This window comes from Tauraco erythrolophus, chromosome Z (genome assembly GCF_009769465.1).
Source record: "Tauraco erythrolophus isolate bTauEry1 chromosome Z, bTauEry1.pri, whole genome shotgun sequence".
In the NCBI taxonomy this organism is placed as follows: Eukaryota; Metazoa; Chordata; class Aves; order Musophagiformes; family Musophagidae; genus Tauraco; species Tauraco erythrolophus.
In genome coordinates, this window is record NC_141496.1 from 40201808 (window position 1) to 40216975 (window position 15168).

Consider the following 15168-nt stretch of genomic DNA (forward strand, 5'->3'; position numbering starts at 1 on the left):
AATAATGTAATGTATATGATTGCTGGCTCCTGTTTAAAACCAAGCTTCAGGTCAATCGTCCAGCCTCAGCGATCAGAGCACTTGAAGAATGCCCAGGATTTTCCAGTTACATGTGTTTGTTTTGCTTGCTTAAAACAGACACCCGATGAAAGTCATACTTTTTCCCTCTCTTTCAAATATATCAAGCTAGATGAAGAAGCTAGGTTTTTCTCTTGAAGACAAGAGCCAATTTTGTCAACCCCCAAGGAAAAAGCTTAAGATCTACAGACTTATCAGCTGGTTTTATAGCAAGTTTCATTCCTTTGAAGGTTAATTAATTTATTCTCTCTCATCGGGAGACGTCTCACTGAGCTGGGCATGTTTGTAGATGAGAATTTCATGAATCACACATCTTAAAAGCAAGCACAGAAATAAGGGCAGGCTGGAACAAAATGAGCTACAAGTCACTTGCACCTGGCAGATAAAGGCATCACATGCAAGTCCATGACAAAAGTTTTATAGTTGTCTGAAGGATTCTCCCAAACTGCAGGGAAGCTTAAGAGGTAACTTGTGAGTCTCTGACTGAGTGCTTTTGACACATCTGGTAACACACCAACTGCTGTGGATGGTGTCTGGTCAACCACCTATGAAATGTCCTCGCTACTAAACAATTCATGTGAGGGAATGACAAATACTAAGGAGATACTTACACTTATTTTATTGTAATATTTTTAGTCTTTTCCCCCATTTTCCTCTCCCAGAGCAACAGGAGCTTTCATTATTACTGTTGCATCTGGAATTTGGTGCTCACAAGCTTTATCTTGTGGTTGGGTGCTCAGATTCTACAACCTCCACTATCTTCAGTATCAACTAAAGAAAGACATAAGAATATCCAAAGGGATATTAAATACACAAAAAGCAAGTCATTCCCAGAGATAGAAATGCTTAACTCTAACTATTTTAAATTAAAAAAAAAAAAAGTACCAATACCTTTCCATCTTAGCTTCTTGATGGTGTTCTTGTTTGAGAAGAAACATTATCCCCCACTAAGAATTTGGCATCTCTCCTTTTTTGAGCTTAATGGGTCTGTGGTGAAGTCCAGATCTGTTCCTTAGTTGTTTCTGAGACATGGTGGAACCCACCAAGCTCATCAAGCGAAGGTGCCCTTATGGGGATGTTAGAGTGCCAGAGTTCTATCACTACAGTCCAAACTTCATTTCCAGAACACAATCAAGTGTGCAAAGAAGCAGGAATATTGTGGCCAGTTTGGGGATTAAAGTATTTACCTTTGCACCTTGAGGACCACATATCCCAAGAACTTTCATTTCCTCCTTCTCACTTTGCTCACACAAAAAGGCAGTAGCAGCCACTGACAGGAGTACCAGACTGCTTGTGTACCAAAGAGGGAAGAGATACTGCCCATATTCCTCCTCCCCACACATGCATGAAGATAACAGAGACTGCTACCCTTCTCTTGAAAGCTCTGAAAAACACATGCAGTCAAAATACATACATTCAGGCCAAGACGGACCTGAAAAGTTTTGTCTGTCTTCACGACAGGCAGGAGCCTTAGAGGCTACACGAAGTTAGCCTGTTTATTAACCCCACTCATGCTCCAGCCTTCCCGCTTTCCCAAACTGTACAGACAAGATGCCTGTGGTTCTCTTCCTTCATTCTGCCGCTGTCAAGGGCTGGTTCTCTGACACACCAGGCTAGTAGAGAGGTATCCTTAACAAAGCCAGAAATTACTGCGAAACACTCTCTAGACCTCGAGAACCACAAAGACCTAAGCAGATAGGTTCAGCTTCGCAGATAGGTTCAACTTCAACCAGCTGAAGCAGTCTTTTTCTCTTACACATTAGAACAAGTTAGTTGATTTGTTTTGATACACATCAGTAATGATTTAATTAAACTCTCCCGAATGTTTTAGGTCTACTCTATGCAAAACCATAGGCTGAATAGGAATTCACTGCATTTGACAATACTGGAAGTGTATACTTTTCCCATAGACTTACCCTCAAGCATGATGAATAAAGCGGTAACTGCAATATCCTTAGAGAGCTCTGCTGCAGTTGCAAAGTGCCACTGGCTTTTACTTACACGAGGGAGGAAATTAACTTTGCATTCTATACCATTCTCTGTTTTTTGTGCCTCGCTGCCACAAAAATAATTTAGACATTAGGATTTTCAGATTTCCCCGAAGATGAGCTTTATCACACTATGAGATCAAATACAATGTCATGCATTAAAAAACTACGGTATTCTTTCCTTTTTGGTTTCTTTTGGTTTTTGGGCTCTGCACCCCCCTTGAGAACTCACGGATCCATGACCCTGCATTAAGTCACATAATTCAAGGCTGGAAAAGTGTCCAGTGTAAGCAAATGCAAAGGATGTGACCCTACCATAGGCCCTGAACTAAGAAGAAAAGACCCTTTTCTCTGTGTCTCTGTTTTAAAAACTAAGGTAGTTTTTGCTCCAGAATCAGAAAAGGCTTCAAATAAGATCTTTAGCTGCCCAAAACATAGAGTAAACTTCTTACCTGAAGCCATATTTTAGACTATGACTTCTTTAATTACTATTATTCTCACAGAAATTTCCATGACAACAGCAAAACTGCATGAGACTAGGTGGAAAATATTTAAAAGACATCTGGTTTTGTTTTTGCTTTTTCTTCCCGGCACTCACTCACTCACTGGGGGGGGGATGAGGGGAATGGTGCATAGAAGAGAGACTGTATAATCTTCCCCACTGCCACCCCAAAATAACTTTCTTAGCATGAGTCCCCATCTGCGTATCACACACGCTTGTTAGACATATATGGCTTCTAACTGGCCTTGGCCAGAAGACAGTGCTGCATGGAGCAGTTAGTGCTTTGGCTCTGCACCACACACTCACAGCCCCTCACTTCATCAGTGGGCTTTGGCGAGCAAATCTTGCTTTGTCTCAATTTCTGACACCACAGCACTGTCAAATCAATCACACACATGCTTATCTAAAGACAGAATGGAAACCTCTCCTTCCCCCCATTTCCAGTCAAAGGATTATTCCACAGAAGACGCTGGTGTGCACGCTGCTTCAACTGGAGGTGTTAAGAGAACCTAAGAGTTATATCCAAACCTTTGTAGCTCAATCACTTCAGATTAAACTCTTCATTGGTAAATCATCTCCCGCAGTTAAAGGTATCCTAAATGTTTTCGTTAATGCTTAGTACACTGAACTATGCAATGAAATATGAGGAATGTAAATAGGTTTGGAGTAAGAGATCACGCCCAGTACCTATTTAATGATATTTTGACTCCGGATTCTTATTTTTATCACTAGGAGCTCACAAATTTCAAATCCTTGCCATAATTATTCTTCTGTGTTTTTTAGCAAAACTCAAAATATTTAACTTAAAATTGTACAGTCTTTAATCTCTCTGGCTTTCCTCAAAACAAGGAAATGGTAAGAGTTAGCCTAGGCAGCTGGTTTTAATTTATGGTAATAGTTCGTGTTTCAAGGAGAAATTGATGTCTCTGGCTAACTTTGTGATTTCATATGGCCAGAAAGGAAGAAAAATGAAATGATGTTGCACCTACAAATCCTCAGTGCAAGTACTCAAATTAATACTGTAAATTCAATACACATTTATGATAAAATGTGTCACAAGAATTGATACTACCATTTATGGCCTTCTGGGGTGAGACACTAATAGCGGCCAACAGACCAATAACTGTTCAATGACTTCCATGATGACATTCTTATTATGGCCCAGATTTTGATATCATTAATCAAGCACCATCTTATTCCACGAATAGTCATCTCACTGATACAGGCTGTCCAAAAAAGGATCTACTTAGTGCAAGTAACTCTAATAGACTTGGCATTGAATCAGAATAGGCTATGGAGATATGAACTTTCAAATTCACGTGGAAAAAATCATGTCTAAGCACAGTTCTACAATATACTAAGTATCACGAATGTCCTTTGTTATTAATGAAGTGTTGAGAGGTGCTCATGACAAGAGAAAGTTCTATACCTTATAGATTCAGCCTTAGGTTGATAGAGCAATTAAAAATTTGGCATAAACCTAAATCTTGAACTGTTAATCTTCTAGTAATGTATTAATGTGTTACAATGCAGCAAACAAACCACATGATTTAGTTTACTGCAATGGTCACTTTCCAATAATTTCCCTTGACATTTTGTCTAATTATTTGCCTTCTGCGGATGAGTAGTTCCAAAGTGTAATCTCATTGATGCTACCTATGTAACTTCAAACAAGCTCTCCATTTGAAATTAACCTTTGTTCTTAAAGAAACTGCTTCTGTTATATAGACTAAGCCATCTTGGCTCCCTAGCCCCATCTTAAAAAGGAAGTCTGGCTTAGAGGCTCAGGTTTCTGTGAAGGCACTAAAGAATAATTTATCCTGCACTATACCATGATATGGTACTCTGCCTTCCTAACACGGATCTGTTTCTCTTCAGTCAAACAGAATAAACTCCTCTGCATGTCAGTATAACATGCCTATACCGTATATCCATAAAACAATCACGCCTTCTGACTCCTAGAGCTATTTTCTGACTTGAGTTCATTTGAAAACTTCTGAGAAAATAGGTATTAAAAAAAAAAAAGAGGTAAAGTATCTTTTCTAACTATTATAATAATCTTGCATTAAAATTCATCAATATAATCAGAAAAAAAAAAAATCCCTGTGCAGTGCGTTGAGGCTGTACAGCTAATCAGCAATTATCTCATCCACAGCAGTGATCTCTTCACAGAACTTACAGAACCTTCCACTACACAAATAGCTGAAGGATGAGTTTTACTATGTGCTCAGTGTTGACCTGACTCTGCTTTCTTGAAGTCAATGGTAAAACTGTAAAGGGAATGCTCCTCTTTCCTCAGGTTCAGCTTGCTGCCACAGCAAAGCGCTTCTAGTAGCAATGCCATTATCCATTAACATGACAAAACATGCAGCCAACATTCATCACACTGTTTGTCTCACACCCTCTTCAGTGCGAAAAAAAAGCATGCAATATGTACCAAGCCAAGATGGAGTGCTCTTTTCCCAATTTGGGAGAAAATATTCTAGAATACTTTTACTAATGCATATTCTGAGAATCATTTAGATAAAGGCTAGGTCGAACACACTTTGCCTTTGGGAAGGACAATATCGAAACTTGCAGGCATCTCTGTCTCCTGCAGAGTTTCATTCTGAACCTGTACTCATCTCTATAAGCATGTTGTTACCATACAATGGGCTTTGTAACAGTCTTGGAGAGTTTCAGTGGATCCCAGAGGTGATGTGGTCAATCACAGCTTTTAAGCCAGACCTACAAGCTCTTGTAGATCTTGTCCTTGCAGGTCTTTAACTCTTGTCCCAGGCTATGGAGCCTTTAAGATAAAGGCTGAAACTGTGCATTTGCTTCATTCAATTTTCCACAGGAAGCTACTGTGCAAGAAAGAAGGTAAAATGAAGGTGCTTATCGTTACCTGGGTTGATAGACCAAATGTCCCCAATATTCTATGCTAGCTTGTATTTCTTAAATGCTGAAGGTTTCATATCCAAGCAGAACACATCACCGCAGTTCAGCTGACAAACCACAAAGACATGCATATGTTTAAACAGATCATGACCCACAACAACAGGACAGAAATGTCTAGCTATCCCAGGGAGGAAAGGCAGCTCATAAATCTTGGTAAATAAAATTTTGTAACAAGGAAGAATCAATTAACATTCATGAGAAATTGAAAACCTATGCATGTGCATCTTCACCAAAGACGACTGCACAGCTGCTGCAACCTCTTTGAACCGCATGGCCTGCTTCCACATCATTCTGAGCACAGAACATTAGCCTCAGTGAAATAGGTTTCATTTTTGACTTTTTTTAATTTTTATTTTTAAAAGCTCAGTAAGCATATTTAACCCTGAGAAACTGCTGGCTCACATGCATCCACGATAAGCTTCTCCATATTAGTTACACTTCTCTGTTCTTAAGAGGGAAAGGAACAAGGCACTGGCTCCTTATCCAGGAATGATACAGATTAGCCAAAACTTATTGTAAGCTAGGAAAGACCCAAATTGAATTTGAAAGCTTTGATTCAGAGATGATTCAGAATTCAATCCCATCAAGGATTGATGGAGGATCAATGTTATGAACTCTAGGTGTCTAAGTGTGCTGCTCACTGACAGACACAGGTGAAACAAGTAAAATTAACACAATGTTGAGAACTAAGAAAATTCCATTACTTAATTTTCAGAGTTTCCAAGCTTATATGTTTTTTGATTCTTTGCAAGACTTGTATTGTTTGCATTTCATAACTGTCTAAGGTGAACAGTCTGGGGTAGATCCTCAGCTACCAACGGTGAGAGAAAAATGCTTACTGATTTCAGTGACTAAAGTCTCTATGCCATCAGCAGGCAACAATCTGATTTATTTCTTTTCTAATATAGAATAAAAACAAACACTGAGCACCTTAATTTTACAATTGCTTGTTACAAATACGTGTACATATACAAAGGCAGGGTGACTTAGAGCCATGGCTGATTTATTGTTCTGCTGTCTTCAAGAGCACTAAACTAAATGCATATCAGTCAAGTATCAGCCCCAAAGATATTTAATTAGGAACTATTAGTATTTTTTTCAGAAAGAAACAATGAAACTGATATGGAATAAAAACCTGTCAAGACAGAAGCAGTGTGACATACTCAGACGTCTGCAGTAAATGGAAAATGTACTTTGGTCCTGGTTGCAAAGTAATTCTGTACCAAAAAGAAGTTCCCACGTGCATAACCAGCACAAAGCCAAAAAAAAATAGGCTACAGGATATGAAAGGATATTTTTGCATTTATATTTTAAGTATATGTATTTAATAAGTCACAGTAATGTCTAAGCATAAGGATATCTGGCATCTGGAATATATCTATAGGCCCACTGAAAGGATATAGTTAAATTCATAGAATCATTGAATCATAGAATGGTTTGGGTTGGAAGAGACCTCACAGATCATCTAGTTCCAACCTCCCTGCCATGGGCGGGGACACTCTCCACTACACAGGTTGCTCAAAGCCTCATCCAACCTGGCCTTGAACATTTCCAGGGATGAGGCAGCCACAACATCTCTGGGCAACATCTTCCAGTACCTCATCATGCTCAATGTAAAAAATTTCTTCCTTATATCTAATCAAAACCTATCCTCTTTCAGTTTAAAGCCATTGCCCCTTGTCCTATCACCAGATGCCCTTGTAAAAAGTCCCTTTCCAGCTTTTCTGTAGACCCCCTTTAAGTACTGGAAGGCTGCTATAAGATCATCCCAGGGCCTTCTCTTCTCCAGACTGAACAGCCCCAACTCTCTCAGCCTGTCTTCATAGCAGAGGTGCTCCAGCCCTTGGATCATCTTCGTGGCCCTCCTCTGGACTCGCTCCAGCAGCTCCATGTCCCTCTTGTGTTGGGCACCTGTCATGGTTTGATGTGGAGGGGGTGGGGGTTCTGGTGGCAAGAGAGGGGTTTTGCTCCCTGTGACCTCCCCAGTTTTGGAACCGGGTTAGACTTGGTTCTGGCCACCAGATCAGACTGCCATTCCCCTCGGGGTTGAGCCAATAGGGCGCCTCTGCGTATTGCCCTATTTAAGTCGAGATAAAGGAACCGGAAAAGGTGCTTCGCCCAGGAGCAAGGAGAGAAGGGAGGAGGGCACTGCCCCCGCTCCCTGGCTCCCGGCCGGGCAGCTGCCTGCGTCGGGCCGGCGCCGCCCACGGAGAATGGCGGCGGCGGAGCCAGCTGGGGAACTCAGGGGCACCCCACTCCCGGGGTGCCCACTGGGCTGAGTTCACCCGGAGAGGACTGAGATCTGAGAGAAACAGCCGCATCGACAGCAGATCAGTGAGGATGGAGCGGGAGGATGTGTGCCGGAGCCGAGTTTCACCTGCAGCTGGTGGTGAGATGGCAGGCGGCCCCCCTGCAACCAGGACGGCCTCGGTGGAGCAGAGACCCACTCGCAGCCCGTGGAGAGGAGATGCCTGAGCCTGAGGATGGTCATGTTGGGGTGCACGACAAGGCAGAGAGGCATCTGGAGTCTGCGTGACGACCCACGCCGGAGCGAGTGGCTACAACTCCCTAAGTATCCGAGACTGTGGTAAAGCCCACACTGGAGCAATCTGTGGGGAGGATTGTTTCCAGTGGGCTAGACTCACGCTGGAGAAGTTTGTGGATTTTTCCTCGTGGGTAGGGGATCCACTGGAGCAGGGAAAAAGGGTGTAAGGACTCCTCCTCCTTTAAGAAAGCAGCAGCAGTAACAGCACGGAATGAACTGACCTGCACTCCCCCAGTCCCTGCCCCTGTGCTGCTGGGGGGAGGAGGTAGAGCCGGGAGGAAAAGGAAAGTGGGGGGGGAAGGTGTCAGTTTTAAGATCTGGTTTTGTTTCTTTCTGTCCTCTTGAGTAACCGGTTTTGTTTCTTTCTGTCCTCTTGAGTAACCTGTTTTGTTTCCCTTTGTCCTTCTAAGTAACCATTAATAAACTGTTTTGCTTTAAGAAAACCCAGTCTGTTTTGCCCGGGACCATGGTTGGTGGGTGCTCCCTCTGTTCTTGTCTCAACCCTCAGCCTCTTTATTTTTTTTTCTCCTCTCCACTTTACTGGAGAAGGACAGACTGTGTGAGTTTTAGTTGCTGGTTCAACCTAACCCACAACAGGACTCCAGAGCTGAACATAGTATTCTACGTGGGGTCTCATGAGAGCAGAGTAGAGGGGCAGAATCACCTCCCTTGACCTGCTGGCCACGCTGCTTTGGATGCAGCCCAGGACACGGTTGGCTTTCTGGGCTGCCAGCGCACATTGCCGGCTCATGTTGAGCTTCTCATCCACCAGCACCCCCCAAGTCCTTCTCCTCAGGGCTGCTCTTAATCCATTCTCTGCCCGGTCTGTACTTGTGCTTGGGATTGCCTCAACCCACGTGCAGGACCTTGCACTTATTGAACTTCATGAGGTTCTCACAGGCCCACCTCTCAAGCCTGTCAAGGTCCCTCTGGATGGCATCCCTTCCCTCCAGCGTGTCCACAACACCACACAACTTGGTGTCATCAGCAAACTTGCTGAGGGTGCACTTCCAGAAGAGAGATTCACTTCCAGAAGAGAGATTATAAGAAACAATTACCACATCACACCTGTAACACTGAGATTTGTGCGTGCTAGAACTGCCCAATCACAGAAAAATTTACCATGTTCTTCATTTTACCATCAAACTCTGTTGAATTAAGACTGATCATAGAGTCTAAACATGGATCACAAGGTGCCACGGAGTTCACAACAGGATCTATGGTTCATAGTCACCATGTAGCAGAATCTTAATCACACTGCTGTATTAGAGTCATTTAATTAGCAGCTTTTGCAATGACTATAGTCTTACTATGGAATTGCAAAGAATTTTACGAAAGAAGATCTAGATTCTTCACTGGAAAGTTTTTGCTTGTTTGTTTCTTTTTGATGTTGAGATGCTCCCTTTTGAAAAAGATATTATTAAACTTGTATTATAATTAAATATCTGTCTAATTTTATACCATGGACACATAAAACTTTAATTACATACTTTATGAACTATAATACAGTTAGCCCATGTACTATATCCATCTTTTTATATATATATTTTATATATAGCTTCTCAAACATTAAATTTGTTTCTTTGAAAATCCTTTTATAACATTCAAAAAATAAGATACTTCACCAGCAACTTTAGTGAGATCTACTAAACTAACTATAGCAGCTTTAAACCTGACTATCTGTTTGCAGACTCCACATTCGCCTTTAATTAAGGCTTGCTAGACCACAAACTATTGGTTCACTTCATTCAGCAATTCTCTTCAGGTTCAAAAGAACTAAAACTTATTTTACACAGAATTTCTTATTTCTTTGCCTTTCCACATTCAAGTATCCAGTCATTTCTAATTTTTGCAGTGCAGAGTATATATGGACCTATCTTACCTTGCATGTGTTCCACATAGCAATATACATCATAAGTCTCATTAGGAAAACGGCGCCCATATGTTCTGACTCCTTTCTTTCCCATTTTATCTCCAAAGCAGCCAATTCTTGGATGTCTAATTGGATATCTGAAATGCAGCATGCTCATATTTATTATTATGGTAATTTTAAGTCTATACAGGCTAAATATATTAATTCTGGGAAACTGTGTCAGAGGGCCTTTTAAATGTCTCACCTAACAGTCTGGTCAGACAACCAGCCAGCATCACACTGCTCAAATCCATCTTCATAGGCTGCTTTCAGTTGTTCTGGGCTTGCTATGACAGCACCGTTGTCCAGACAGGTCTGCTGAGCTTGTGTAAAATTCAGAGTATATCTGCTGGTTGCTGCACGATAGTGAAATACAACGCCTGAAAAGACAAAAAATTTACATTAGTGACACATTTCGCATCATTTCTGCAACCACTACCATACTGTGACTTTACCTAGGTATTGTTACAATGCTGAAAACAGGTGGGTACAACAAGAATAGTAAAAGGCCAAGAGATATGCCATCACATAAATGATGTCCCCCCCTCTAGTGGCTGCTACCAGTAATTATATAACACCTTATGTTATTAATAGTTGGTGAAATTATATTCACTGTACACACAGAAAAAAGTAATTAAACCATATAAACATTTTCACTGCTCTATTAAAGAAAATCGTGATCAAAAGGGAGAATAAATGCTGAATTATGGCAACGACATCACACAGTTATCCAGTTTCTTCCAGTTCCAAGCACTGATCGGCTAACTGAAGGCACGGTTGTTTATCCTAACAGTGCTACCTGACACATTGGCTTACTGGCCTACATGACACATCCGATTGCGAGTCAAACTGTGTGACCAGACAAGACTAAGCACATCTAGACCTCATAAAAAGTGGGCTTAAAATCAGACTTTCCAAAGCAGCCAGCTGCAGCAACTGCGCGCAGAAGTGCCAACAGTGAGTGAGGGATCCCTTGAGTGCTTGAGGTCTGGTAGCTGCAGTGAGAAATGTGACCAACGGGCACACCAAAAAAATTGTGCCTTTGATGCAGATTTGATAATCAGTGATGGCCCTGAGGTCTGTTCCTATGCATCCAAGCTTACTACAAATGTAACATTTATAAATACATGGCTGTTGGTCAATTTTTCATAACCATGTTTTCCTGCACACACTACAAACTATACAGACAAAACAAAGCTTGCTTTTATTTGGGGCCTTTCTGGTTCTGGAAAGAATCTTGACAATTTCAAAAGTTACTTGAGCACGTCAGATGTTTGGAGAGGGAGGCTTAGAGTTAAGATGGTTTTGGTTAAGACAGGATCTGTCTAGAAGCCATGTTCTGTTTTCTATATACACGTAATTCCCACTGAGTTCAGCTGCACACGCACACCTAAAACAAGCCATAAAGGGCACCAACTCTGAAGGGGCAGAAAAGAGACATTCTACCTTGCAAAATCACTTCCCCGCTATTGCCAGTGTCTTTTACAATTTAGCATCAAAAGGATGTCTCCTAATGATCTCTGAAAAATAACATTCAACCTCCCTTATTTCACTCTAAAATCTTCAGAAGCATTGCAACACCATAAATCATCCACTACACAGAATGGCTACAAAGCAAGAGAAATAAACCATAAAATGTTCCTTTTCTCTGATGATTTTATTGGAGTACTTCATGATGAGGAAATAACATACTGTAATATAGTTTGGGTAAATGGTGCCATTGTAGCAATAATGAGTTTAACAACAAGTCTTTGTTATTAGAGCATTGTTGAAAGACGGAAGAAGACTACTAATTTATGAATAAACAGAAATATGGGTAACTTAATAAAATGTTGATTCAAGAGGTTCCAACATATTTAGAAATACTTTTTCTCATGCAGACAAATTCAGTAGAATTTTGTCATTTATCAAAGGTCTGGATCCAGCCAATAAATAGAAAATACACATTTTTCTTCTTGTCATGATTCACTAAGAAGGTTTCTGAAATTAAAATAGAATTCATTATCTGAAAAATACTCACAGGTAGGTTAAATCTCAATCATCACACACCAATTTTATCAAAGTTACTGGCAGAGAAACAGGAAATAGGAAATACCGGGAATTCCCAAATTTCATCATTTAATATGGAATTACACACCAGCTGCAGCCACTAACTGGACTTTTACAGACCACTAGCATCCCCATAGAATCCCTTTTCAGAACCACTGACAGAACCATCATAAACAATGCTTCTTCCAAGCAATGATGTAATTTCATCTTCAACTGGATCCAAGCATTGTTTGGCAACAGTGACAAGTAAAGAATAGACCCTGAAAAATTATGGTTACATTTCTATTACTAAATTAAATATTCCAGGTGCCTGCAATTCAGTCATCAAGGCTGTTAAATTGTTAGGTTAATTCACTGCACTATTTGGCCCAGGCCCTATAACACACTTCCAAACAATTTCTGTGCAGACTTCAGGAGCTAGCAAAGACCAGGGACAACTTCTAATGGGCACCTTCATCCCATGCTGGCAGCCAAAGGAGCATAACAGCACAGATGGGGCCACACCACTCCAGACAGACTCAGTGCTAGAGCACAGCGCATTTTCTTACTAACGTGAACTATCTGTAGTGGGAGACATCGAAAGGGAATATCAGAGAGACAGCTTTTCTAGCTCCTGTATCCGTGCACTTTCTCTGTTAAAGGACATCCTCCATTGCCTGGTTAGGGTAAATTCACATACCATTGTCTTAAGATGTGCAAAACTTTATTTATACATGTAAGTCTATGTTTATATATGTGTGTGTGCCTATTTTGGCTTCGTGTACCCTAAACAACACAGTTCTTTACTGCATGCCCAACACAGAGCATTATCTCACAACATAAAAAAGAGTTAGATGACAGTAACTAATCATGTTTGGAATTTAAAAGCCTAAACCAACAAAAATATGATTTGGAGATTTTTTTTTAAAGCTGTGGTATACATTAAAATACTTACTTTAATATATTCAGAATTTAGTAACATTGGTTGATGCTGTGAGCAAGATACTTGCTGGTATAAACGAGCATGGCTCTATTCAGTGGTACAGTAGCAAATAAAAAAGCAAGTTCGAGTGACCTGCTTGGTGTTCTGAGTTGAGAAATAAGAAATGGGCAATTTTTACAGAGCTCACAACCAAAGTGCATAAAATATTTAACCTGAATCATACATATGAACTCATAATAATAGTGACAAGCTGGGCATCTGTCTTTACCGCATGTTACTGCTGAATATATACAAATATTTTAAATTTCTTTTTTTTGGTAGCACTGGTGTTCGGTAGTATACAATATTTGACACTGACTCTATAACTCAGGGTCAAACCAGAAATGCACAAGTATGTGAAGCAATTTGTTCATTTGATTTGTTGTTTTAATCTTAATTAAAATTTATTTCATATGAATTTAGAATAATTGCCTGCTTTTTGGTTTGGGGTTTTTTTTTGCAAGGTTGCGTGACTAATGCTATATGACTTCAATTGGGCACAAGAGCACTGCTTCTCTGAACAACCACAAAAAGGTTCATTAACTTAGCAGGAGATGGCAACATATTTCTCTGAACTCGCACTTTTTTAAAACTTCCTACTGCTTAAACATGAGTGCGTTATCCACAAGTAGCTATCTCACCTCTCATTTCTTCCATGTTGGAAGCAATCACTGCCCTTCCTATCCGGCATAAATTTGAGATTCCCATGATACCTGAATAAGGCAGGGCTAAAGAGTTAATATCACTGTCAATTTAAAGTAGCTTTTGCAGTGCTGAGAAGAGCCTTTGGTCATTTGTAAATCCTGGAAAGGAACTTGGAGAATGCTTTGTTCTCCTTGCCCTGATCCAAAAGGTAAACTTCACCTATTCTTAGAGTTGAAGGCTCTTCCATTTCCAGTGAGGAGCTAATGGACATAAAGGAGCCTCCAAGATGAATGGGAAGGAGGACGTCAGCACGTATAAGCCTGTGCAACAGCTGCAATAATTAGAAGACCCCCTGGGGCTAAGAAGATTAAAGTGCAGGACTTTCATTGTTTCAGTTAGACAGAGAGAGAGGGGCAAAATCCATTGTCCGAGTTCTTGCAGTTTAAAACATTTGTAAAGGATTTTTTCCCTTTGTCTATTTCCTCTCTGAAAGAAAAGGCAAGAAAGGAGTTGTCCAAGGAACAAATAAAGCAACTGGAAAACAGACTACAGCAGTATAATGTTGTCACTGAACATCTGGCAAACAAAGTCAGTGTAATTACAGGAAGGAGCAGCAGTGTCTGCAAGAAAGAGCACTCACAGGAAAGTAATTTGTAGCATCCAAAATTCACTTCTGTCTGAGCAAGAGAGGATGTCTTTTAATCATTTGTCTCTGTCTTAGACTGGAAAATGAAAACATGAAGTATTTCACTTTTAACAAACGAGGTCTTCCATGATTAAGAGCCTGGTTCGGTGGGTTCACGCCTTTGGGTTGCAGCTTTGCTTTATTACTTGTCAAGGTATCATGCAGCAAAACCTCGTGGAACTGCAGGGGAAGGGCTCCTGCTATGGCTAATAAGTTACAGTTCACTTTCACTAGTGAGCTCACACTGCTGCAACGTGCACTCTTGCAGTCACAAAAAGCCCGAATTTCACAAGGTGTCACATACAGCAAAGAATATCTAAAAATAAAAGATTACTGTGGTAGTAATTGTTATTCAGTTAAATTTTATGTTCAAACCTTAGCCACTGTAGCGCAGACCGCTGAAATAACCCCCAACCCACTGCCAAAGCTACCACACAGTATGCTGATCCTCCTTGCTTTTAATGCAGAAGACAATTTACATTACAAATACACGCCAAAGTAGAGGTTGCAGGACTGAGCACAGTATGAAAGGAAGGAATAAGGCAGCATTTTCAGCTTCCTGCATGAATAATTCATTCGTGTTCTGCATTCGAGGTTTTGCACCCATCTTCTGACCCCTGTCTTAGGCTTTCGCAATCTGAGAAGAACAGGCTCGCCTTGGATCAGCAGGAGCTCCATTGCCAAACGCCTCGGGGAACTTCTCATGGTGGGGAGAGAAAGTGCATACCACCTCTCTGCTCCGTTAGCCCCGTGCCTCCTGCTCTCCAGCGACAGAAACTCCTTGCATTCACTAGCATGTCGCTCCTCCGTGCAAAATCTTTGTGTCCATTCTCACAGAGCAACACAGCTGTGTGCAGGTGTAC

The 15168-nt window shown here is 40.9% G+C and overlaps 1 protein-coding gene across 4 annotated transcripts in view; it reads right to left on the bottom strand.

The window, feature by feature from the left end:
* Nucleotides 1-15168, bottom strand: part of VCAN (versican) — a 105808-nt gene that overhangs the window by 74251 nt on the left and 16389 nt on the right. For all 4 annotated transcript variants that reach the window (XM_086629231.1, XM_086629229.1, XM_086629230.1 and 1 more), the window contains exons 3-4: nucleotides 10171-10345; nucleotides 9936-10063 (exon numbers count right to left, since the gene is read on the bottom strand). In XM_086629231.1, the coding sequence (XP_086485357.1) occupies nucleotides 9936-10063; nucleotides 10171-10345 (303 nt within the window). The remainder of the gene's footprint in view (nucleotides 1-9935; nucleotides 10064-10170; nucleotides 10346-15168) is intronic.